General features: G+C 45.0%; 1 protein-coding gene across 1 annotated transcript in view; it reads left to right on the top strand.

The window, feature by feature from the left end:
* The window catches only part of LOC146802199 (serine/threonine-protein kinase Nek5-like), a 383120-nt gene extending 356950 nt beyond the window's left edge, over positions 1 to 26170 (top strand). The window contains exons 21-23 of the mRNA XM_085621788.1: positions 9768 to 9896; positions 12522 to 12642; positions 18752 to 26170. Coding sequence (XP_085477914.1) covers positions 9768 to 9896; positions 12522 to 12642; positions 18752 to 19046 — 545 coding nt within the window. The 3' untranslated portion in view covers positions 19047 to 26170. The remainder of the gene's footprint in view (positions 1 to 9767; positions 9897 to 12521; positions 12643 to 18751) is intronic.
* Positions 26171 to 26509: the final 339 nt, after the last annotated feature.

Genomic DNA, 26509 nt, shown 5'->3' with positions numbered 1-26509 from the left:
ACAATGAAGTGGATGATGATGCCTCTGATGGGACTGTTCACGTCATACATGCAGTTGAACCGACCCTGAGCCTCACCCGCCAAGTCCCCCGCAGCTAGGTCACAATAGAATTACAGACGCTCATGGCCCTCGTCGATCAACTTACTGCCCCAAGCTCTACACCAGAAGATGCCCTCTCTGCCGGCACTTTGCCCCACCACCACTAGTGTGTATGATTTTGGCACCACTACATGCCTCCCTCTTGCCGGCGTCTTCATCACTAAGATCAGACACGAAGAACAGTCCGTAAAGGCATACATCAACAGAGGCGGGTCTTACATGCTCATCGGCTGCCAGATGGCTGAACACCTGAGGCTAATCTAGTTTGCCTTTGGGATACATGCAAGCCTAGTGGGCTTTCTCCTCAGTGAGTTCAAACACATCTTCCAAGGCATTGGTTGCCATAAAGACCAAGTAGTCCACCTGCAATCGTTCAGTACAACCCATCACCCTGCACCACTGCTGGGTGACATTTCATCTTCGGCAAAAGTAGAGGTCGAATTACAGAAACTAGAGGCGACAGACATCATTGAGAGAGTGGAGGGACGACGCCTTGAGTCTCACCTATCGTGGTTGCTCGCAAACTGAAACAACCTAGTAAGACTATGTGTTGACAGAGGGCTTCGTAACACAGCCATAAAGAGGGAAAGACTCATAACCCCATCCATGGAAAACATCGTAGGGGAACTCCCCAGCTCCTGACTGTTCTCCAAGACAGACCTGAGGACCGCTGCCATCTTATTCTCCTAGCACCTACGTCCTAGAATGTGACAACCTTCTCCACACACCTTGGTTTGAGGCGATACAAGCGTCTGCATCTCCAGCACCGCCGAGGTGTTTTAGGACATTATCAAGGGAGTGCTGGCTGTGCTTCGGGGAGTCTTAAATGTCAGTGCCTGCCCTCTGACCCGGCCAAAGTCAGCGACATTCAATCGGCACCAGCACTGACCACTGTCACTGTTGTCAGAGGCCATGGTCACCTATTGCGGCTGTTTCATGCCGAACCTCACCCAACTCACCGGTCCGCTGCGGGACCTCACGAAGGCATTGACCCTATGGCACGGGGGCACCAAATAAGAGCTATATTTTCAAGACACCAAGCAGGTGCTGTCAGAGAACACCACGCTTGCCTATTTTGATCCAAACAAAGACACCGAGCTGGCAGTAGACGCCAGCCTTACCGCCCCCGGAGCAGTTTTGTCTCAAAAACATCAATACGTGGAGTGGGCCCCCATTGTATACGGCAGCCGCGTGGTGACCCCTACCGTGCCCATATGGAATAAGAGGCCTTTGCTAGCTATTTTAGGGGTGTCGACATTTTCACATTCACCTATATAGCCACCTTTTCACAGTCAGCACTGATCACAAACCACTGATCCCGCTGTTTAAGGGATCTGCGTCAAAACCTCTGACAGAAATTGAGAAATGGATACTCCAGCTACAAGAATACCACTTCTCAGTGGAGTATAGACCCGGCACCCATAACCCTACCGACTAACTTTCGAGACACCGATGACCAACCACACCGCATGAAGAGCAGGAAGCTCCTAATGCGGAGGAATATGTAAGGATGGTTGTGGAACGTTTGCGTCCAATTCCTATATCCTTAACCGTTATCCTAGAGGCCACCAAAACGGACTACTGCATCCAACAGGCCTTAGCAGTGACCCGGTCAGGAAAGTGGAATGCCATCACCACAGAACTATTCCAGAAAAAGGTGGAAACCCAGAGTACGTTAATCTCCCTGCATAACGTACAGGATGATCTCATTGTCACGGCAGATGGGTGTCTACTAAGAGAGCCGGCTCGTCGTACCTGGCAGCCGCTGCCTACCCAACAGATGGTGGACCTTGCCCACGGGTCCCACCAAGGGGACATTAAAACTAAAAACAGGCTGCACAGCAAATTGTCAGTCAGTCTAAAAACGTTATTATCGGTTAAAAACCATAAAAGCGAAGAATACATGATTACATAAGACAACCAATTGATCACCAATGAGCAGCAATACAAAGTGTACATGATTAAACAATACACCTAGAACAATAAATAGTATTTAAAATAATAAAAACAGATAAAAACAGGCCACTCAAAGTGGTATTAAAATTCCCTAGTAAATGCAGAAGGGTACTGACAGTTAAACAGTTAGTGCAACTTTCTCCTTAAGTTTGGCTCCTCTAGAGCACCACGTAGAGAACAAGAATCTGGAGGTCGCAAACACAGTAAACGGGGTAGAGTCATATTTCAGCAACTAAACACAACCCTGTAATCCCTGAAGCCCCTGGACTTGCATAACTTTAAGATCCATTTGGCTCTAGCCGTGGAGTATGAGGGGCAGAAGAGCACAATGTGCAGATCTGTCTCTTCGGCATATTCACACCCCGGACATAGGCTAGATGCATAATCAGCCATTGACCACTTGTTTGTTACTGCCCTCACTGGGAGAGATCCATGTCTAAATTGGACATACAATTTCTTCGCCAGTGGGGGCTGAATGTCGTCCAAGAGTTTCTCAAATTGGTACCTATCCTTGACTTTGAGAAAGCTACTGGACAACCTACCCAACGATGGTCTTAATGCCATCTGTTCCAATCGGAAATAATTGAGTGCTTTGACCAGCGCCCTCTTAGGAGTCGTAACAGAGGAGAGTGCGGGGGCAAGCCACAGATCTCCCTTCCCCAGGGCCAGGCATAGATCTTTAACATGCTTTAACCAAGGGATTTTTCCCACACCCCTTAGCGTCAATAGATGACTAAGTTCCTCCTGATAACTTAAGAGCTCAGATGTGGACCAGAGTCTCCTCCAGTACAATAGAGGACGGTTAGGGATAACTTCATGTATGGGGACCAGACCTAAGTCAAGGCGTAGCGGGATCAGCGGTGTGCTCTGTGGAAGTCTCAGCAGACGCCTTATGAAACTATTCTCAGAGTTAGAGAGCGAGGAGGCATTGGCGTGGCCCCATAGCTCTACACCGTAGAGCGCCCCACCTCTTGCTTGTGCTTTATAGATTTCTACTGGAGGTCCCACAATTTTGGATGTGCACTCATTATGTACCTTTAGAATACCTCCCGTTGCTTGGGCCAGCTTCATATTTGCCTTGGCTATATGGGTCCCCCATTCCATCTTGTCATTCAGTGTTACCCCTAAATATTCAAAAGTAGAGACTCTTTTGAGGACCGTGCCATCCATGTGGGGAAGGGGACAGTTGGGCAATTTAGAGTTAAAAACCATAAATTTGGTTTTGGACAGGTTGATCTCCAGGTTTCTTAGTCTGCAAAAGGAGCAGAAAGCCTCCAATGTTCGCTGAATACCCGTTGAAGATTTTGATAACTAAAGGGTATCATCAGCAAACATCAGGGCTGGTATCTTTCGGGCTGCTGCTGTTTGATCAACCCATTAAGAAAAAGCGAGAAGAGCGTGGGGGCCAACACGTACCCCTGCCTCACTCCCTTTTCCACCGGAAAGGCGGCCAAAAGCTCCCCATTCCTCCCGTACCTCACTCTTGCAAAAGTGCCCTGATGTAGACGTTTAAATAATTGCCACTAATAGGCTGGAACGCCCATCTCCAACAAAATGGCCCATAGCTTCTCTCTCTGGACCAGGTCAAATGCAGATCGAAGATCTACAAAGATCAAATACAAACTGCCAGCCCCCAAAGTCACCGTCTTCCAGAATACCATCTGTAATCTAAACAGTTGGTCGATGGTGGAAACTTTGGCATGACAACCTGCTTGTAGGGAGGTGAGGATGTGATGATCGTCCATCCAACACTGCAACATTGATAGAAGAATGAGGGTCATTAATTTCTGGAAGACGTCAATAAGTCTGATGGGGCGGTAGTTGACCGGGTCCAGAGGGGATGCCTTTTTATGGATGGGAATAATCTCTGCGCCCAGCCAAGTTAGAGGAATTTCCATACCCAGGAGTATGGCGTTAAAATATAGGCACATGTAAGGGACCCAAACCTTCTGCTCACTCAGAAACAGGTCTCCCGGTATGCGGTCCAGTCCGGGGGCTTTCCCTGTGGCTAGACTTTTAAGGGCTCCCTGAGTTTCCTGCAGGGTTAATGGATAGTAGTCCGGGTCAGTAGTGACCTTTGTGTCTGGAGCAGGTGTGACTGAGTCTGTTGGGGTCACAGTATTAGTATGCGCAAAGAGGGGTTTAAAGTGCGCTATCCACACATCTTCACTCAAATTAGGTGTAATAGCACTCGACCCCTCGGACGAACCTGATCTAACCAGGTTCCAAAATGCCCTGTAATCACTTCCATCTAGGGCATCTTTTATGTTATCCCATCTACGCGCCTCCCATTCTGATTTGGACTCCACTGTAATGCTTTTGTAAGCGAGTCTAGCCCCTCTTATACTCTCAACTGTGCCAGTTTTAACCTCTCTAACAAGGGCACGTTTTGCCTCCCTACAGGATTTGTTAAACGACTGCTCCTGGATTCTTGGCCGGACCCTCCCGTGAGCTGGGATAAAGAAATAATCAGCTAGGGAGGTGAATAAATTAGAGTGGATAAGCTCAAACGCCCGAAAGTAGGAGCAATCATAAGTAACCGGCAAAAAGGAAGCCTCTGCAAAGGACGAGGCAACTAGTTGGTAGAGCTCAGATACTTTATCCGATGCCAATGCAAACTTAGCCCATTTAATACGTCTGCCTCCTGCCACAGTGATTAAATTGGGGTTTGGGTAAGGATCGTACTCCCCCACTCCAAGTTTACTGCCCAATGCTGAATGAAGTTCTAGAGACAGGAGATTGTGGTCTCTATCCACTCTCTCAATTACAGTGAAGGTCTTAATTTGGGACCACAATTCAACATTGACCATAATATAGTCAATGGTCGTAGTTTTCCCCGCTCTATTGTAAGTGGGCTTCCCTGGGGTGTCGGCAGGAAGTCTGCCATTGCAAGCTCTAAGGGAATGGGAGACTAAAAGCTTATTTATCTGCAGCGCCAATGGAGTCAGGCGCTTTGCTGGATATAATAAGCACTCCTGAATATGCCAGATAGAATCCTCCTCTGCAATTACAGACGGGATCCCCACCGATGGTTCAAAATGACAATTAAAATCACCACCCAATATTCTATGTATAGGAGTGGGGTACAGTGCGAGGAGTTCGTCAATAGCCTCATCAGGGGAGACCCCCTGGAGTGGGAAGTGGGGTGCAGATAGATGTTGAATATCACTACTGACGTGCCATCCAGATATTTAAGGGCAATGCACAAAAGATCCGGGGAGTGTGTATCGATCACTGTCACTGAACACCCCAGATGAGTAGCTACCCATGTGCACAAGCCCCCCGATGGTCTACCCCTCAATCCCTGTGCAGCTGGAATGTGATAGCATGCATAGCCCACCCTGAGGGGGACGGATGTCATCCAGGTCTCTTGGAACAGACACACGTCATATTCATCCACCAACTCCCCCCAATCTGGGTCCGATAACTTAGAGCCTAACCCCGCTACATTCCAAGACCCTATAAATGAGCGACGTAGCTGGGGCCTTGTGGAATTGGCTATGGCGGGCAGTGGCAAACAATTACAAGGGATTCCTTCTTGAATGGTTGTCCCGCTTCTATCTCCTTGGCCGCCAGCTTTGAGATTTACAATTAGTAGAGGCGGCAGTGGATCCACTAGTACTGCCCCCCCTGCGGTCTGAGGGAGCTCCTCCCCTTGCCTCTCACCCGCCTTCACCTCCGGGCACTCGGCTGGAATACGATCTATATCATTGTGCCAAGGGGAGGAGGCTAGTCTGTCCACATTATTCAAAGCACTAAATCTATTTTCCACAGGTATATTATATTTAGACCTCTCACCGTCCTTATGATAGTAGGATGCTCCAAAACCACCAGGGAACCTTTCCTGTGGGTAAAAATACCCTAAGTGAAGGGGGGTAATCGGACCTTGATGACAGGGTCCGCCCCATTCTAGTATATGATTAACCACGCCAGGATATCTAAAATTAATGATCACACAATCCCCACCAATATCTTTAGTATTATTCCCTATCCAACTAACTCTTCTGGCAAATAGTATTTCCCCTTGACCTGAATTCGTTAGTGGCCTGCATTTGTTCAACCAGAATATGATTTTATTCTTTAGCTCGGTGAACGTTTCGCCTCGCTCTTCTGCCAATGGCGGAACTCCAGATAGGACCACCACGTAGGGTGAGGCCTCTGGAGGTAGCTGGATGGAGGGTAGTAATTGCTTGGGGGTATTGGCTGGCAGTTTAGGTGTAGACTTATGTGGTACCATTCCTCGAATTGACAGCTGTTTATTCATCCCCGTTGATGTCAGGATACTGTTGCAGGGACACGCTATACTTGAGTGTCCGCTAGAGAGAATGGCGGGGCAGAAATTGGTAGGTCCAGTAGAACAATTGGTCATAGACGATGGACCTGGCCCTTGTTCCCGTTTATCTGGTCGAGGTCCTACACCTTGACTTTGGTCTTGGATTGTCTGTTTTGCATTGCCTACGTCCGGGGTCGGGAAAATATTCCTAGTTGGCGATGTTAGCTGGGGGGCTACGCCACTTTTTGTATTTATCATGGACACTACTTTATCAATTCTACTCATCAGGGTTTTAAACTGAGATTTGATAAGTTGTTCCATAGGAGCTTGCAAATCAATTATTAAGTGGGTAGCCCACAGAGGAAGAGCTAAAGTGGAAAAAGAGAGCCCTGCATCTGGCTGTGGAGTGTCAGAGGCAGGTGTGGTGGGCCTAGCGGCTTTTTTTTGTGGTTTAGGCTTCTTTTTTCTAGGGCAGTTCTTAGATGGCTTGTTAACTACATGACGAGCCAGAGGGGGAGGAAGTTTACCCCTAGAGCCTACCTCTGACTCTATCAGAGCACACGGAAGGTCCACAAAGGAGGTTGCTAACAGCGAGTCAGGAGAGTTAGCTGTGGCTAAAGAAACATTCCCAGGTGGCGTATTAGGTAGTATAGTAGGTGTCAACGAGAGGCGCCTTTCGGTGTTTTCTATGGCCGAAGCTACCACCCCAATAGTCTTTTGAAGCATTTTGTCTATTGCAGTTAGGCTTGGGAGTGGTGTTGTTGAGACGGCTGTTTGGCGTGTAATAGGACGTGTGGATAAGGGAATGGTTTTGCCCATAATTCCGATCAAAAGGTTCACACCAAATGTAAAAAAAGAAAAGTACTACTAAATGTGATTTAAAACTACTTAGAATACTAATGAAAAAAGCATGTAAAGGTACTATGAGTCAACAAATAAGAGTTATCACAGAAATAGTAATTGACTGACTAGTTAAAACATTACCAAAATTCATATGTCCAAGCAGCAACAGTGTCCTGCCCCGCGAGTGTTCTCCGCGCTTCTTGTAGCGCGTGGGCTTTCACGCTCCTCTCCCCTGGGAGAGCAAGGATTCCTGGGACTTGGAGTCCCCAACCAGCCAGCAGTGTTTTCTGCGCTTCTTGTAGCGCGTGGGCTTTCACGCTCCTCCCTCCTGGGAGAGCAAGGATTCCTAGGTCTTGGAGTCCTCAACCAGCCAGCAGCAACAGTATCCCGCGCCGCGGGTGTTCTCTGCACTTCTTGTAGCGCATTGGCTTTCACACTCCTCCGTCCTGGGAGAGCAAGGATTCCTGGGACTTGGAGTCCCTAACCAGCCAGCAGCAACAGTGTACAACTTTGAGTAAAAAGACTTGTTAGGTTTTGTTTCGGTGCCTTGGCGTTTAGCTGTTAGGGGGTCCTAGTTCTCCAGCACCTTGGTAAATAGTCGACTGCCCCGCCTTCGTCCAGTAATCCCTGTGTGGAGATTGAGACCGGGAGGAAAGGCAACGGACCGCAGCAGCAGCACTCTGAGACACAGCGGGCGACGAAAATGCCCCCGAGCCTTCCCTCAACAAGAAACAACACGGAGCAAACATCCACAAAGCTCCGGCAGTAAAACGCATTCACTCGCGCTCGTTGAGCTCACACCAGTATATTCAAATTTGCCTCCCCGTAATCACCGCCGCAGCCCGGGAGCTTCAATACAAGTATTATAAAACTCCACAGAGGGCTTAGACCATTGCTTTGTGCGTAAACACGCCAAAAATAGCACCCACTGTCGTCTCCGTTACATCCCAGGTTGTTATCGCTTTCATGACAGAAGACACAGTCGTCGAGGTCTACGCAAGCGGCTGCAATTGCATGTGTGTGCCCCTGAAAGTTCAAGCTAAAGGGGCAAATTGTGGTTTCCTGGTCTGGAGGACCAAGTTGAACACACAGTCAGACAATGAGACTATACCAAGCCACTGGAAGACCGGACTCTCCACCACCTATTGTCACTGAACAGATTCCGGACGTTCTGTGGCACCGTGCCAGTGCAGACTTCAGCAGCCCCCAGTGCAGGCATTTGTTAGTCGTCATAGATGATTTCTTCAAATACCCAGAGGTAGAGATTGTAAAGACAACCTCTGTGGGAGAGACTATTCCAAAACTGGAGAACATCATGACCGCATAAGGGAACTCTGCATTGATAATGGGCCCTCTTCAATGGTCAGGACCACGCCAACTGTTTTCTTTCCCGAAGGACCAAGCACTGCAAGATCACCCCTCGTTGGCCTCAAGCTAATGGAGAGGTCGAGAGATTCATGAGGACTATCACCAAAACAATCCATATAGCACAGACGGAGCAGCAGTGCATCGAAAAGGCCTTCTACGCATTTCTGAGAGACTATCGCTTGAGCCCTCACACCGCCACAGGGGTAGCACCAAGTATCCTGTTCTGGATGAAGGGTCGGGGATGCAACCCCGCACCATCCGAATTAGGAAAAAGACCTCGGATCCAAGCAGCCAATCACACTCCTGACAAGAACAGAACCCCAGCTTGTCACAGCGCAGGCGAGCCAAGACTCCAAGTATTAGCGTTGGGGACTGGGTGCTGGCAAGAGATAGGCACCCAGAGAGCAAGTTCACACTCCCTTTCCAACGTCACCCATGGTGAGTTCAGAGGATCCAGGGGACCATGGTGTCAGCGTCAAGAGGTCGAATGTTTCTTGCTTCAAATGGTACCATGGATACCCTGGGGAGCAACCAAGAGACAGGAACTTTCACTCAGCAGGTGAGCATTTGGCTGAAAACCCTGACGACCCCGAAGAAGAAGCTGATCCATTCGTTCTTTGTCTGGAATGCCCTCCCCCCCCCTTCCAACAGCCCCCTGGCAGATCCTGAACCCACAACACAGGCCACCCAGTCACCAGCGAAAGGAGGCACTGGAGGGTCCACCCCAGTGCAAGGTGGACATGACCGCCGCCTGCCCTGGTACAATCTACGGAGGAACGCCACTCCATCCCAGTAGTTAAAAGACTAAGTGATAGGCTAGTAATGTTGGAGACCAGGCCCGAGCTGCTACCACCCAAAACCACCAGTATCCTTTAGCCTGAACGGGCAGTGGGTTTTTGTTTGTCATTGTGCTCCTCCCGGGAATGTCTTTAACGTTTTTCCATGTTTCAATCTAGTGTTCTGTTTTTATCTGTTTTTGTTTACTGGGGTAAAGGAGAAAAGCAATATTGGAGGCCGAGGTGTGTTGTTCCCAGCGCCCTGGCCTCAGGTGCTTTTGGTATGTTCTGAGGTTCACAGGAACCGAGTTAAAAATTAAACAAGCGGAACCACGACCAGCTGTTCCGCACCCGATGTCCACCAGTGTGCCGGCAATGTATTCACAATGCTGCTTATGTTCTCTACTATAGGTGAATCCCAAATGTACTCACCCATGCATGTCTTCCAACAGATGCAGACAATATAGTGGCCTCAGAGAGGCATGAAAACAGGAAGCAGTGGCATCAAGCACCACCAGGAACTCTGCTTAATGTTTTAGCAGAAGCAGAGCTAACAAATGACTCCCTTCTTCTCGGCGCTGGTATGTATATTTGTGTGATCGGCACAGTGCATAGAACTGGGTCTTCTACAGGATCCCACCGTCACAAATCATTCCAATTTTTAGTCATTAAAAACAATTTGAAGACTGTAAAATATAGTGATTCGCCAATATGTATAACACAATGTAACCACCACCAGTCTTCACCTTCTCCAGTTCAGTCTGCAAACTTCTAATATTTCTTTCAGCAGCTCTGTAGTTGTTTACTGTCTGTTATTTTATTTTGCCAGTGTACTTTTTCCCTTCTTCTATGATATTATGTAAATTTTGGGGTCAGGGGTAAGCTTAGGGTAAAGCTTAGGCATAGAGATATTGTGATGGTAAGGAATGTGTTTAGGGATAGAGTTTGAGCTAGTAAACAGGAAGGAATCTAGCGTAAGGAAAAGTTTGAAGCCTAGATTCCGAAAACTGGTTGCAAAGCATTGATAAATTACAGACTCCCGTGTAGGGTGGTAAGGCATTTGCAAAAGGTAAGGGTTTGTAAATGTTAAAAAAATTTACTTTTTTAAATGTAGTCCCTTATTCCTTTAAAGACATCTGAACTTTCAAAGCTGCTTGGAGATTAAACATGTGCAAAAAGTAGAAGTTATTGGCCCTATTTTGGAGCAACTCTAGGAAGATTTCATATAAGGATTGCGGAGTCGGGTGCTAGGACTTAGAAGGCATTGCTGGTTAGTATACGAATTGCCAGCCTTTCGTAGTTTTTCCGCACAATCAAACAGGTAGTGGCCGAAAGGACATGCCCCCATTTGTTGAGCGAGGCAATCAGGGCTTTAGAACTCAGAGGCTAGTTCAGGGCCTGTATAAATGACATGCAAGACATCAATGGTGAAGGAGAACCACTGTTTGCAAGAATCTAAGCATGTCACACTGACATCGACCCTACAGTGTGGTTGGTCAGGAATCTTATTATGCTAGTCACCTCCTTTAAAGGGTATGGCAGGTGGATACGGCATCAAAAGGCAGAATCATTAGGTGATAGATCAACCCTAATGAAAGCATACTGCTGTAACGTGTGTTGTTGTGGCTTGTGGGTATGTGTTAGTTTAATAGCAGGAATTTAGTGCAGTTGTTACTGCCTATACCAGAGGTCTTCAAATTGGGTTGCTCTGAGCCCTCCTAAGCAAACTGTTTTGAAGTCGGGTACCCCCTCCAAAATTTTATGGGAAGGATTGGGGCATGGAGGGCTGAGTGCAAGGAGGGTGGCGACGGTTATGAGATCATTTCGGGGGTACTTTATCTGTAGCTCATAAACCACACTAAATGTCAGACTTCTAAAACAGCAATTGTATCAAACCAAAACAGTAATTGACCCAAAAATACTGTTCCCCATAATTGGGATTTTGTAAGCCCCTCGTACTCCTGGGGCCCAATGCAACTGCACCTGCTGCTCTAGCAATAATTGCAACACAGCAGGCTATCTCCTCTGCCTCTTTCACCCCTTCCCCATCATGCTTGATCATCACCCAAATCTTGAAACAGGCTGTCTGTCCCTTTCAGAAAAATAGAGGTCCCGTGTGTTCAGCAATGATGCACATGGCCCGAATTCTAGAAAGAAAAAACAAGTCCCCTTGCACATTTATTTTAAAGTGAGGCACTTATAATTGTGATGCAGTGGGCCCTCAGAACCCTCGTCCCCAGTGCAGCTGCACCTGCTTCACTAAAGATAGCAACTTCCTTAATGTCTCCACTGCCCTTTGATAGAAACATGGGCTCCCATCTTGCCACATCCACCTCCCTGCCACATCTCTGAGGTCACACTACAGAGTCTCCTCTGGTCCAATTTTACCCTCCCTTTCGTAATGAGACACCCATGATTGGGGTAAGAAAACAAACATTGGTAAAACCAACAGATTGCATCTACTCGAGGTATTGGATTTGTCATCATGCTGTACAGCAGCGCAGCGGCTGTGTAGGATGGCTGAAAGTTATTTTTAAAAAAGTCACATCATAGTGCTTTTTTTTATTGCTGGTGGGAGGGAGGGTGGGGTATAACGTAACAGGGAGGGAGAGGAATGCAGCAATGAAGGGGGATTTGGGCGAGGGGAATATTGCTGTGGCACGGCCAGTGGTGTCCACATCATTGCTCTTTTTTTTGTTATGGTGGGTGGTCGTGTAACACAGACAATAGAGGGAGGGTGGATGGGAGGGGCAATACGAACAATGGAAGAAGGGTAAGGGGAAAAAGTGTATTCACTGCCAGCAGATTATAACACAACAGACAAAAGAATTTTATGTAATTGTAATAAATGTATCATTTTTTAATATATATATATATATATATATGACATCCATATTTTTTTTGCACAGTTTTCATAGAGTTTATTGATAGTATGATGTAGTGTGTAAGTGGACCTATCGTATGTGTATTGCTCAGCACTTTGGGGAGTATTTTTTGTATTTGGTAAACCCTCCCCACATTCTACATTAGTATATGTAACATATTACGCTCTGCACAACTGCATAAATGCTATATATAGGATAACTAAATAATATTTCATAAAGATAACTATTAGTATATAAAAATTCATTAGTAACCTTAGTAATATAGCCATGAAATGTGATATTATTTAAGTATCCATTTTAACAGACTCCACTGTCTTGCAGGGGGGACACTATTCTCAATGCATCCAAAAGACGGTGTGGAGGAGGAGGATGAAGCAGATATGTCTTCTGAGATTGATTTGGATGAAGAGCGACTTGAGCCAAGATCTGATGATGATGACACGTAAGGCCGCAACATATGGCTATGACTATTTGGAGCACAGAAAGTTATTCTATCAACAAAGATGTTCACCAATGAGGTGCTCCTGCAAGACAGTTATTTTTAAAGTTTAAATATTTTCTTGGAAGTAAGCACTTGCAGCTCAAATAACCAGATTACACAAGACATCAAGTGCTACGTTCAGTAATACCAACTTTTCAAAGCAAAATGTTGTCCAAAATTAAACCCACCCAACCAAAGAGGGTGCTGACACCTGGAGACTTATGCCAGCTCACTCCAATTTCTCTCCCTCCCTTGCACAGCAACTCGTGAAAAACACCCTTAGGATGCATGAGTAACATGGGGACACAGCCTCCCCCACCATTTCACCATTAAATAGATCACAATGACCTACTGTGGCCCTCAGCTTGACTCATACCATGCTTGCTGAACACACTCATTCAGAAATATTTCAAAGTGCTGCTTCTATTCTAATATTTGCATGTCATAGTTAATAGCATTATCACATTCAGCGTTCAAACGTGCAAAATCTTCATCTTGCTTCTTGATCTATTTCTGTAGAGTGTGCAACACATTTTCTTTGTCCTGTAACCCATCTTGCAATTAGCACAACTCCTCATAGCTTGCATCCCATTCTGTAATTTATCTTGAAGCAACTGTCTCTCAAACTTATGCTTTTTCTCTAACTCAACCAACTAAAAAAACAGTTCACCAGGTAGATTAATTGACCGTTTGTCCGCTTAGCTTCAGCCGTCGCCAGGATTGGTTTAGCCAAATGTCAATATGCTAAATATGATTGGCTGGCGCAACATTGGGATCATATGTTGTGCCCTCCATTATAGGACTTAGGATTCAGTCGCCAACTCCTGAAAAAAGTTGATAAAGGGTTTGGCCGAAATGGACTCCTGTTGATTAAAAAAAAGAATTACGGGATCTGCAGTACTACAGCAGAACTCAGTGAGGCTCCGCGTGTCATTTCACAGATTTACTGTGGTCCTGCCAGAGCAAGCATCCCTGCCATGGTGCTGCAGCCCCATAAAAGCTTCCATACCATGGTGCAGGATCCACAGTACCGGTTCTTGTACTGCGGATAGGGCACCAGGGAAGGAAGTCTGCAGTACACTGTGACCGGTATGTAATATTTACCACACAGTTTTTACTACCATGATTGGTACAACGTAGGTCAGTAGAATGCAGGTATGTACCGCACAAACCTTTTTTTGGCCTGTTTACAATGCAGTACTATACAACACAGGCAAGTGTTTTTTTTTTTTAACGACATTTTTAATTTCATGTAAAAATAAAGGGTAAGGAAGAGTTAAGGGATAGGTACGTGTAAATGGAGGTAAGGTTTTAATTAGGGTTTTGTGATCAGTAGAGGTTAAGGGAGGATAGACTTTTTAAAGGTTCGGGTAGGTACAGATAGATAGGGTGAGAGGTTTTAGGGTTCAGGGCAGGTAGAGGTAAATGGGGTAAGGAGTTTGTATGGTTCAGGAGTATGTAGAGGTAAAGGGATTTTAGGGATAGGGCCATGTAGAGGTAAGGGGATAAGTGTCTTTTACGTTTGATGGCCAGGTAGAAGTAAAGGGAGGAAGGGTTTTTTAGCGGTCAACGGTGGGAAGGTTAAAGTTAAGAAGAGATTTTTAGGGTTCAAGTGCAAGTAGATTTAATGGGTAAGGTTTTTTTTATGGATTCAGGGTTTGGTAGAGATATAGGGAGGTAAGAGACTTTTAGGATTGAGGGGTAGATAGAGGTAAAGGGACATAGGGTTTTTAAGGGAGAATATATATATATATATATATATATCCCGAACTGCTGAACGGAATTACACCAAATTTGGCAAAGAGGTAGTCCTCAGTTCAGACTCGTGCCCTTGGCTTAAATGGTGTAAATCCGTTCAGGAGTTCCTGAGAAAATTACAGTTAAAAGTACATATATATCTATGGCCTTGGAGGATCCGCGCACCCTCCCGATCACGAGCTGAATTTTAATTGGCTGCCAACACTCTGAATCAGGAAGTGTTGGCAGCCATCTTGTGCCTCGGTAGAACTGAGGCACAAGAAACCCCCCAAAAAACGTCGCAAAACGCAAAAAGGGGGCAGGGTAGAAATACCCTGACCCCCTAGGCCTGCTCAAGGTGTCCCACAAGGACCCCCAAGGCCCCCCCAATTTTTTTTTTTTTTTAAACAGGAGGATGCGCGCTGGATGCGCGCATCCTGCCGATACACAGCCCCCCTTCTAAAAAAAAAAAAAGACGGGATCGGGCCTCCTTGCACCACTCTGCAAACGTGCTTTAGTTCCCCCTCTGGCGTTTGCAGAGGGGGAACTAATTCCCCTTGAATACTGGGGGTCCCTGGGGGCCAACTAGCCCACCAGGAACCTCCAGTATGCGCCAGGGGGATGCGTTGCAGAGAGGTGTAATGAGGCCACGCCCTTTTTTACACCTCTCTGCAACGCAGCTCCGTGGCGCTTACTGGAGGTACTTGGTGGGCTAGTTGGCCGCCAGGGGACCTCAGGATTCAAGGGGACTTAATACCCCAACTTAAAACGCGCCACGGTGCGCGTTTGCACAGTGGTGAAGGTAGGGGGCGGGGCCTGAGGTGATATGTGTGCAATCACGCCCTGTGGCGCGTTTTAAGTTGGGAAATTAATTCCTCTTCAATCCAGAGGTCCCCTAGGGGCCAACTAGCCCACCAGGTACCTCCAGTAGGCGCCACGGAGCTGCGTTGCAGAGTGTTGTAAAAATTGGCGTGGCCTCTGAACACCTCTCTGCAACGCAGCTCCCTGGCGCATACTGGAGGTACCTAGTGAGCTAGGTGGCACCCAGGGGACCGCAGGATTGAAGAGGAATTAATTCCCCAACTTAAAACGCGCCACAGGGCGTGTTTGCACACGTCACCTCAGGCCCCGCCCCCTTCCTTCACCATTGTATAAATATTCCTCTAAAATCAGCCGAACTGCGAATTCCAATTTACTCACCTGTTATCAGGAGAGAACCCCGTGCTGCATCTTTTAGCCCAGCACTGACCCTGAAAAGTAATTCCTAGCGTACTTACCAGTAACTTGTATTTCCTTCCATAGGAATCCATTGTGTTGTTTTCAGCAGAAAAGCTTCTAAGTGTCCATTTTTGAAACGTACATATATTCCTCTAAAATCAGTCGAACTACGAATTCCAGTTTACTCACCTGTTATCAGAAGAGAACCCAGTGCTGCATCTTTTAGCCCAGCACTGACCCTGAAAAGTAATTCTAAGCGTACTTACCGGTAACTTGTATTTCCTTCCGTAGGAATCCATTGTGTGGTGTTCAGCAGAAAAGTTTCTAAGTGATATCATCACTGATGTCATTTGAGATGTCATCAGTGATGTCACTGACCATGTCATGAATGATGTAATATGTGACATCATCAGCAGTGGATTGCGGGCGCGCGAGATGTAGTTAGTACAACTAACTATATCGGAGGAATTTCAATGGTTTTGTTCGAGTGAAATGTCCAGCTAACTATAATACCCCTAAAACCTATTGTTTTTTCAGTGTTTTTTTAAATGCTAATTCCTAACTATATCAGGCCTTAAACCTATGCTTTTTCAGTGAATTTCAAAGGTTTTTTAAATGCTAATTCCTAACTATATCAGGCCTGAAACCTATGTTTTTTTCAGTGCCTTTATATATATGTATATATACATATATATATGTGTTTATGTACACATTTAATCATATATAAAATATCAGCTGTTAGAACTCATAATGTGCTTCAAAATACCATGTTCTAAAACAACATAATGTTAACAACAATGTGTTGTAAACATCCATGGTAAAGGCATGCATTATAAATGAAGTTTATTGTAACAGCTGATATTCCTGTGGCACCACATCCTCTGGAGAAGCCCTGCAGCCAACCCCTGTTGTGCATGGCCAAAGGCCATGTGAAGCAGTGGTTGGTCACCCAAGGAAGGTATGGTGAAGTAGTTGGCCAGGGGCCAGTCACTGTGGCCAACTCCTGCTGCTCATGGCAAAGGACGTGCACAGCAGGGTTTGGATGCCGGCGGAGGGTTGGCCATCTTGGAGAGTTGGGCAGAGGACCACGCCGGACATTAGCCATAAACAGAGGTGAGCTCCACAAAAATATTGAGTTTAGGATATAATCAAAAAAACAAAGAAATTCACTCAAAAACCAAACGTCAAAGTGTCGTTAGGCTTGGTAATACAATTGTAACATATATTAAAAAACACTCCAGAAATCCACTACAAAAACTGTTAAAATGCAGTTACAGTTACAAAGCAAAACCTCAAGAACACTGAAATTTGCCAATTATAGTTCCGTGAACTAATCATAACTTGCACCCGGTCACCTGCAGCTTAAGACTTCACATATTGTATCACTCATTACACTTTAAATTGCATCATTGGTGACATCACTGATCACATTTTAATTGGCATAACAGATGACATCATCTATTATTGATATTACTCCATGGCTCTCCCTCTGCCCCAGTACTTCACTCTCTACACTGGCTACCGATGAGGAAAAGACTAATTTTTAAGATGTGCAGTCTTACCCATAAAACCCTGATCTGTAAGGCTCCAACCTACCTACAAACTAGAATCAGTTATTATCACACGACTATAGTGCTGAGATCCACAGACAAGCCCTTCTTCAAATTCAAAAAATGTGTACCTCCAGATTTGGAGGGAGGTCCTTTTTCCTACCTGGCCCCATTCTACTGCGATAAATCTCACCTAACAATTCGCATATGCAGAGAGCTGGGTACAATTAAAAAAAAAATCCTAAGAACCTGGCTGTTTTAGTCTGTTTTTCGCTAGTCTTATACTTCAGCAGAAGTGCCAAGATATTTCTTCAGGGATGATTTGTTGCTCTATACCAAGAGAGGATAACATAATCTCTTACATCATTTAAAAAAAGAAAATTGGTGGAGAAGGCCCTAAAGTCATGTACCACATAAAATTACTATGTGTACATATGAGGCAACGGAATGGACAATAGCAGTTTCTGTTTCTTGAGAAGACTTGCTCAGTTCTGTGCCTAGCACCTGTTTTGCTTGTTTGATTTTTGGTCTCACAGGAAGCTTTTATTAAGATTCCGCCTAGATGGGCTCAGAAACAGGTAAACCTTTATGCAGAGGCAAAAGATCACAAATAGGTAGTGCATTGTCATTGCTTAGTTTGACAAGACGAGCACATTCTACCTTTTCACCACAAAAGAAATGTCACCAGCTGCCAAGAGAAATTCTACATTTTCCATAACAACATTTCCAAAGGACTGCGGCTGATACTTTTTCAGTAGCAAGAGCCCTCCTTTGTAGCGTACCTTACCTCACCATCCTCCAATCCACTTGCTTTTCTGGAAATTGGGATAATCATGGATTTTAATTATTCTCATTAGCTATGATTGGAGCTAGTTGGTTTAATGTTTGGCTCTTACATTAGCTTTACTTCTACACAAATTACTGAAATATTATCAAGGTTTTTTTTTTTTAAATGGAGCACATTATCTTAGCGTTGCCCTTCCTCCGTCACTAATAACCTTAACATCCAATTTATTTGAAAATGTATAATTTGGAGTGAGAGAGGGATTTATGAATGCTAGTTCTTGTGAGAGGTGCCTTAATTCTGAAAACATTTTTCAAAATAAATTCAATGTTCCTTCTGACCTATATCATTGCATTGTCTCCTATGTTAAGCTGATTTTGTAATATTTTGTTAATGTATGTTAATAGTCTAGTCAATCAAGATAATTATACATTTTATGACGGTGACTTGTTATACTAAAATCCCATTTAAAAATTCATGCATTATCTTACATAGAACGTTCAGTCAATCTATTGTTCTGTACAGTTTTATCAAGTTATGTTATTTTTTTTCTTTATGGTATAGAATTGTAATATAGCTATTGGAAGCAAGTAGTCTTAATAATACAGACTTTGACCCCTGCTTATTTAAACAAAATTTACAAAATATCAAATTTATAACTGAATTGATAACATAATATTTTAAAACAATGTTTGCAAAATTCTTTTACAAAGAATTTTTGATATTTTGGTAAGAGTAGTTCAGTTTTAACTGCTTTGATTATCACTGTTCATTTCTTCAGAAATTTTGAAGACTCTGATGACGAACTGAGAGAAGCATTGGTGGAGTCTTTGGAACAAGTTATACTTCCCAAAGAAGAGATATTGAATGACGAAGTAAAAACAGAAGAGATATGCCCAGAGGAGCAGAAGTCTCGAGAAAAGCAGAATTTCCCAAATTCCTCAGAAGAAAAAGTGCAAAAAGAGGACTTGTTACAAGAAGAAAAGAATGAAGGCATGCCCAGCAAAATACCTTCAACAACTGAGGCAAATTTACAAAATAACTCTGCTTCGTCTCACATCTGTGCCGTTGAATAGAAATGGAGGGATTCGATTGTATATTGCATAGTGGTCTCTCTTTCTTTTTTAATGGAAGAAACATTTTTAAAAGTTGTACCCAGCCAATGTGTTTGGTGTAAAATATTCACTGTGTAATAATGCAGTGAAGCATTTCTAGGTCAGCTGATACGTAGGTGGTGTGAAATGCCCATTCAGAAGATGCGTGGCTTACAAAGATGTGAGTGTTGAAAAAGTACACACCTACATTTCCCAGTGTTTAAAAAAAAATCTTTTTATTGTATTTTCTCACAAGCAAACAGTATGTAAAACGATACATAGAGTAACCAAACCCCCTGCTAGCTGCAGCACACAGATACATATGAAACGGCAAGTCACAGAGTCAGCCTGAAATCAGACTAAAGGCAGTTAACACTTAGTTCAGAAAGTCGAGGATTCCATCCCCAGACCTACACAGATCACAGTGATTCCTTTAACTCTCCTCCCCATGACCCCGCCATCACTCCCTGTCTGCCTCAGACCACCAGTCCCATATCTTCACAAACGTTTGGGTGCAACCCCGTGCCCGGTAGATCCACTCCTCTGCCTGTCAGCACCATTCCATATTGGATTCCCAGTCTGTCAGTGTCAGAAACAATGCTCAACTCCAATGCGTTAACACATCCCTCCTCACCATAACTAGTGCAACATTGCAGAGTGAAAGTGTGTACTTATCTAGGGTCACCTCCCCCCAGATTCCCAGGCTGATCAACCAGGAAGTGATCACCAGGATCTCCCCCAGTGCCCTCGAGAGACTGCTTTGGACCTCCTCCCAGAATGCCCTCACTCAGGAACAACGCCAGTGTGTACGGAGCAGTGTTCCCTGCTGTCCACAGCCCCTCGGGCAGCGGTTCGAGTCACTCCTCCTCATTAACACAGAGCCGAGTACCCGCATAGTATGCCTGGTGTAGCAGCTTCAACTGAATGAGCCAGAACCCCATCCGGATAGCAACCTTCCCGGGGCATTTGCAAGACACCCCCCACTCATTGTCCCCCAGAGTACCCAGGTCTCTCTCCCATCTCCCTTGCAGCCTCTGTAACAGGCCTGGCTGTTGCTGAGAAGTGTGGAATACAGCTGCGCAATATAGCATGCCTGCATTGCGGGGTGACCAGAGCCCGATACTCCAATGCGCTTTTGTCCTCTACATCATAAGGGCAGGTGATCCGCCGAGTCGAGATCGACCTAATCAGTAGATATCGTAAAAATTACACCCCCCCCCCCCCCAGGCATTTCATACTGGCTTTGCAAGTCCATGAGAGTCAGCCACCCCCTGCCTTTCCAGAGATCACCCACTTTGGAGGGGCCAATCAAATATAAGCGCCGGTGGCCCGACACCCTTTGCAACTCCGCCAACGTACCTGTGTCCCACAGCGATGTCTCCAGTGTCAAACAACCTGCCCATTCCAGCCTGTGTGTCACATGACTCCAAGCTCAAACCACCAAGGCGGTCAGTTTCAGAAGGATCGTTACTGTCCATGCACCCTAGATTCACCGTGTGATCCCATGGGGCTCCAGCGACCACCTGTAGGCCATCAGGGCCGACTCCCTCTGATGCGCAAAGGTCCAGTTATTGACTAACAGCAGGTGAGCTGCCCAGTAGTACAGTTCTAGATCCAGCAGGGCAATGCCCCCTTCCGACTGACACCTCATCAGTGTTCTCAGAGTGATCCTCAGGCCACCACCATACCAGGAAAGGACCTTAACCTCTGCCTCCACCACTCAGAAGAAATGATCAGGGACATCAAACAACGAATTCTGCACCACATAAAAAAAAGATAGATCCTCTTATACAAGGCCACCCTGCCCAGCAGGGACAGAGAGAGGGGACACAAGTGTTCCACATCCATGTAGAAGTTCCTGCAATATCTGTCCAGCATTTTTATCATAAAATAGATTTCGGTCTTCTGTCACGCAATTTTCCAGGTAAATGAACCCAAGGTCAGCCCATACCAGCTGCTGGAACCAGTCGCCCTGAGGCACCTAACGGGACAATGGGTATGCTATGGACTTAACCCAGTTGATCGCTATGCCGAAGAAGAAACCAAAGATTTGCAGGATCTCAATGACCCTCGGTAAGGAGCAGTCCAGATCTGCTAGGTATAGCAGGACATCGTCCACATACAGGGTGATCACATCCTCCCAGTCACCATCCCAGATGAGGTCCCACAACACTACGTCCCGCCGAACCCAATTCGCCAGCGGCTCTATCGCCACCACAAAGAGCAACAGAGAGAGTGGCAGTTCTGTCGGGTGCCCCTGCCCAATTCATTTTCCTCTGACTGCACGCTATTCAACCACACCCTCTCTGTCGGCCCATGGTGAAGAAGGCTCACCCACGCCCGATACACGGGCCGAAGCCCATATAGTCGAAAAGAACCTGCAGACAGAGCCAGTCCCAGGAATCAAATGCCATCTCAGCATCCAATGCAAAGAGAAGTGTATGTGGAGTCACCTGGCCAGACAGCCGAAGAGCCACTAGAGATTGTGACGCATAGATCTATGCTGCATGAATCCTGATTCTGTGCCACTACGCCATCTATCACCTGCGATAAGCGATTCGACAAAACTTTAGCAAGTTTACTTTCCACATTTAGAAGAGGAATCGGCCTGTACAAGGCACAATTCTCTGGGGGATTCCTGGGATTTTGAAACAACACTATCTGTGCTTGCAGAAGATCCAGGGTCCCGGGGAAGCTCGCATCTCATCTGAGCCTCACAGTACAGAGCATGCAAAGGCTTGATCACCTTACTCTTAACACTTTTGAAATACTGCGGGAGGAAGCCATTGGGACCCAGGGCCTTCCCACTTTTGATTTGGGCCAGGGCTTCAGCGATTTCTCTCTCGGTGATCATGACCTCAAGCGAATCCCTAGCTTCCCTACTCAGTCTAGGCACTGGGAGGTCACTCACAAAACCTTGCATACCCTCCACCACCTCCGGAGAGAGGTGGGAAGTATAAAGAGCGCTGAGGTAGCACGCAAAGGTCTGAGCTATCACCACTATTCTACTCTGCCGTGCCCTATAAAGTGTCCTTGCTTCCTGATGAACAATCAGCCTATTTTCCTCCCTGAGCTGCACCAGACTCCGAGCTGGTTCCAGGTCTGACCGCTCCACAGACGACTCCTGAAATGTGGCCCCAACTGCCCATCTCGGCTTCTGTGGCTCCTCACGGGCGCTCCCCATCGTCCCCAGGCCCCCAGTCAACTGCAAGGGGAGGTTGGGCTGGGACGGATGATGCAGGATACTAGCACCAGCAGTCCAGTGATGTCAGAGCTCCGGGATATGCATCCGACTCCTTTGCCCTCGCCACCGCCATGCTGCTAAATTTCCTAGTGTTGTACATAAATACAGTATAGTACTGTTGCCGTTTTAAGACACTTAAAGTGAGTCAAATCGCATAAAATATTTACTAATGCATCCCGAAGTACTAGCCAAGAAAAGCAATAAGAATAAAAACAAAGTAGATACGTCTAGAGTATATTATGAGCCTCAAGTGACTGGGTTCCATTCACAACCATAGGTTTTGTATTGAGGTTATTAAGGTAGCAAACACAAGATAACTTTTCAAACACTCACCCCCAGTCAAGAGATCTGGGTTGAATCCATAGTTATTTTGCTCACCATGCCAGCCTAGTTTAGAACCAGCCATATGCAAATCAGTCTTGACCCTGCTCCCCATGAGAACAGCCCAGCCCGAATTGCCAGGCCAGGTCCTCCCTGGACCAAAAACAAGCATGCTGGGACCGGTTTCGGGGTATCACGCCTCATCAGCCTGGCTAGCTTGAATCTAGTGGCACAGCGAGCACGGGACCCACGTCTGGGCATACCCTTGGCCACTTAGGGCAAACACAAGATCATGGACCGAATGCTGAAACTTTTCAAACGTAGTCAAGAGATCTGGGTTAAATCCATTGTTCTTTTGTTCACCATACCACCCCAGTTTGGACCCAGCTATATGCAAAGCAGTCTTTACCCTGCTCCCCATGGAAATATTCCAGTCCTAACTGCCAGGCCTGGTCCTCCGTGGACCGGAAACAGGCATCCCGGCACCGGTTTCAGTGTATCGCCCCTCATCAGCCAGGCTGGCTTGAATTCAGTGGTACAGCGAGCAGTGGACCCACATCTGGGCATACCCTTGGCCATTTAGGGCAAACATAGCAATTTATATCTGCACTTTCTTGAAGGCAATTTGAAACTAGGCAATGATTAGATGAGAGTTTTTGAAAATTGCAGACACTGCTGGATGGTCACACATTTTTTTGATTAATGTGTGGACGCAACTGCCATTGAGCATATATTATAGTCAAAGTTAATATTTTATTTGCTATGTAATACAGAGTTCAAGGCATTGGAGTGCCTGAAACAGACCATTCTCAATATAGCAGTAGCATGTGGAACATGAGGCACAATACAAAGAGCTGCATGGGTATATATTTGAAATGCACATACTTTCCCCGGATTAGAACCCAGGCCTGAAGGTTCATTGACCAGGAATGTGGCCACTAGACCCTACCTTTCTAGTCAATGGCTGTGATTAACAGCACTCCCTGACATGATTGGTGTGATTACCACCGAGGGCAGGATTCTGGACTAGTTGTTAACAGATAATAATTATGCTGGGGAATTGTTGTTCAGTTTGGAATTCACATTAACTGCCATCCTTAGTAACATGGGAATCAAAATCTGGAAAAGCCAAGATATGTTTTGTAGAACCTGAGACTTCTAGGATAATGACTTACTTAAAAAATCCCAAAATATCTTGTGCAGTTCGACTGATGGATGTTTCTCCATGACATTTCTCTTTTTAGAAACTTGACAAATATTTTAGATATTGTTCTATTATTGTGCTATTATATTTAAAAAAAATTTATGTATGGGGTCTATTCTTCCGTCAGTTTGCTAATTCAGCTATTTTAAGTAAGAGGCCTTATATGTATATTTTAAAGGACTCAAAATTGTGTGTTGATTTGAGGACTGGGGACCACCTTAGCTATGTAAACTTTTTCTCCGGGAATAATTGCACTTCCATCAAATTTGTGATTCAACTTACTCAGGGAATTAGCTACTGCTACAAAATGCTCTTGATTCAGGAAATTGGGCGCAGGGTAGTCTAGAATCAAAATATACCCCTAGATATAATTAGCATATAGTGTCTGATTGTGAGTTTGGCAAGGAGGGCACTCCTTCACGTTGTACAAAGTCTGCCTGCCCTCATTTAGAGACAAATAGACCTTAAGTAATCCATTAACATAGTCACATTGGCTCAGTCAACAGACTACTTCCTCTGACAGTCCAAATGGAGTAGGGGCTGTCAGAGGAGGAACAATACAGCAATTGCACTATTTAGGGGGCATGGTGAATTTTGTTGTTCCTGTCCATCACTGCTAGAAAAAACCTGGCAGTGAGGGACAGGAAAAAAACTATAATGACTACCCACAACATGGAAGATAACTGCCCGGGTGTGGGGGAGGGAGCATTTTAGTACATTGAATGGAACCACTGTGATGAGGCTTTCTTTCAAGGTACAAAGCTGAAACCACTGGGACGAAAGAAATTTGGTGGCTGGAGTATCATCAGCATGAGTGAGGTAGTGTCCTCATCCATCCTGGTAGAAACTACTCCATCTGTCAGTATCGTCTCTTGTTTTTCTTCTTGCATGTACAAGCCCCATATGTGAAGATCTTTATTTCTTTGAATCTATTAAAATCTATGGCAATTCTAGCACAGTAAGTCTACAATTAATTGATTGTCGTAAGCCCACAACTGTTTGATCACACAATATGGTGCCATCTGCATAATGCAGAGCTGGGATACACTTGCTGCCCAAATTAGGAGAGGACAATTGGAATTATTGCAATATCTCTGCAAAAGATAGACATAAACATTAAAAATCAATGGGGATAGCTGAGGCATTGTTTCTTTTCCTGATAGTTCACCACTTCCTATTTACACATGTACCAAACCTCTGGGTTTATTCTAAATTAATTTGTTCCCACCTTCATTTTTTTCCTTTGACCTTCATTTATGTGAAGTGTCTTCTGGGTTTTCAGAAGGCTGATGACTAAGCATGGATCCTTTATACATTTAAATCCACCAAAACGTGTTCAAATGCCCAAGCGACAATCTCTTGGTCTTTTAGGTGGAAGTTTGATTTTATTTCATTTAAGTCGTTGCCTATTTGGGCTATCTGCCATTTTAATTTTCAGTTAAAAAGGCTTATGAGTACGGGACAATGCCATTCATTGTCGGGTATTTACTCATTGTCTATTGATTCTGGACCAATCACTTAAACTGACATTTTACACTGCCAATCGTTTTTAAGTCTCCCTCTGTTTTCATTTTCTTGGTTCTCTGTCGCTTCTGGAAGTAACCACTCCAGGTAATCGTTTTTGCCAGTCTGTATCTGAAAAGGATAACCTCTATCTATTGCTTTGCCACCTTCTTGCTTAGATGCCTATTGCTTCCTTGAGGGCAAGTATAACCAACATATCTCCTTAATGTTAGAATGACACATTGTGGATTGTTGATGTTGTTAGGCTACTGAGCTGTTGATTCTGTTGCCATCAGCCAAGCAGTCTATTGTCTTATAACACCAATAATGAGATCACAGCAAGCAGTGAAGCCCTGAACACTGTTTGAGCAACAATTACCCTGCCACCCTCATGACTGTTAGAAAGAAGTCTTGCATTATATTTGACCGCTTCAGAATTGGGATATTACATCCTTTGTCCACTGCATGCCACAGCCATTAGATCTTTTTAATTAACCAATTGAGTCTATTTAGCACATCCTTCCAGAAAGTGGTGATCTACTGCATAGCCATTGCATATGGGAGAGAAAGCCTACTTGTTGATTACAGAGCCAGTGCATAATATTTATTTTAAGTAGAGCCCCTTATTTTTGGTGAGATATATTTTGTTGGATCACTCTTAATAAACAGCATCACAGTTTTGTCCAATTGGTATACATTTATTTCTTGGTGTATTTGCTTTGACTCCCGAGGATCAAAGTGTTCCAGCCATGACATGAGCCAGTGCATTTCCTGTATACCACTTAAATAAAACGTATTATACCGGATTAAAAAATAAAGCATATCATGAAAGTTCATTGTCCAGTAAGGTGTAGTTAAATTAAGATCGTCAGATTCTTCAATGAATTAATTTTCTGAGTTATTATCAATACTGAGGTAGTTGATTAAATCCAAATTTTTAATGTGGACTGCTATGATTTATCTAAATATTATGAATTTCCTCAAATTGGGGAGTTTTAAAATATTTTCTAAAAACCTTTGAATCGTGTCTGATTTTGTTTTGGTGCTCTTTGGGTTAATCTGTATATTAAACATCATTCATATTCCTTTATTTATGACTGATAACAATTGAACATATTCCACATTGTGGAGTTTTGAAAATATTTCTGTTTGAATCAATTGTAGTCATAGTTT

The sequence above is a fragment of the Triturus cristatus genome, chromosome 8 (assembly GCF_964204655.1).
Source record: "Triturus cristatus chromosome 8, aTriCri1.1, whole genome shotgun sequence".
Taxonomy (NCBI): domain Eukaryota; kingdom Metazoa; phylum Chordata; class Amphibia; order Caudata; family Salamandridae; genus Triturus; species Triturus cristatus.
Note: the sequence above shows the minus strand (reverse complement) of the source record. Positions and strands in the feature narration are given on the sequence as shown.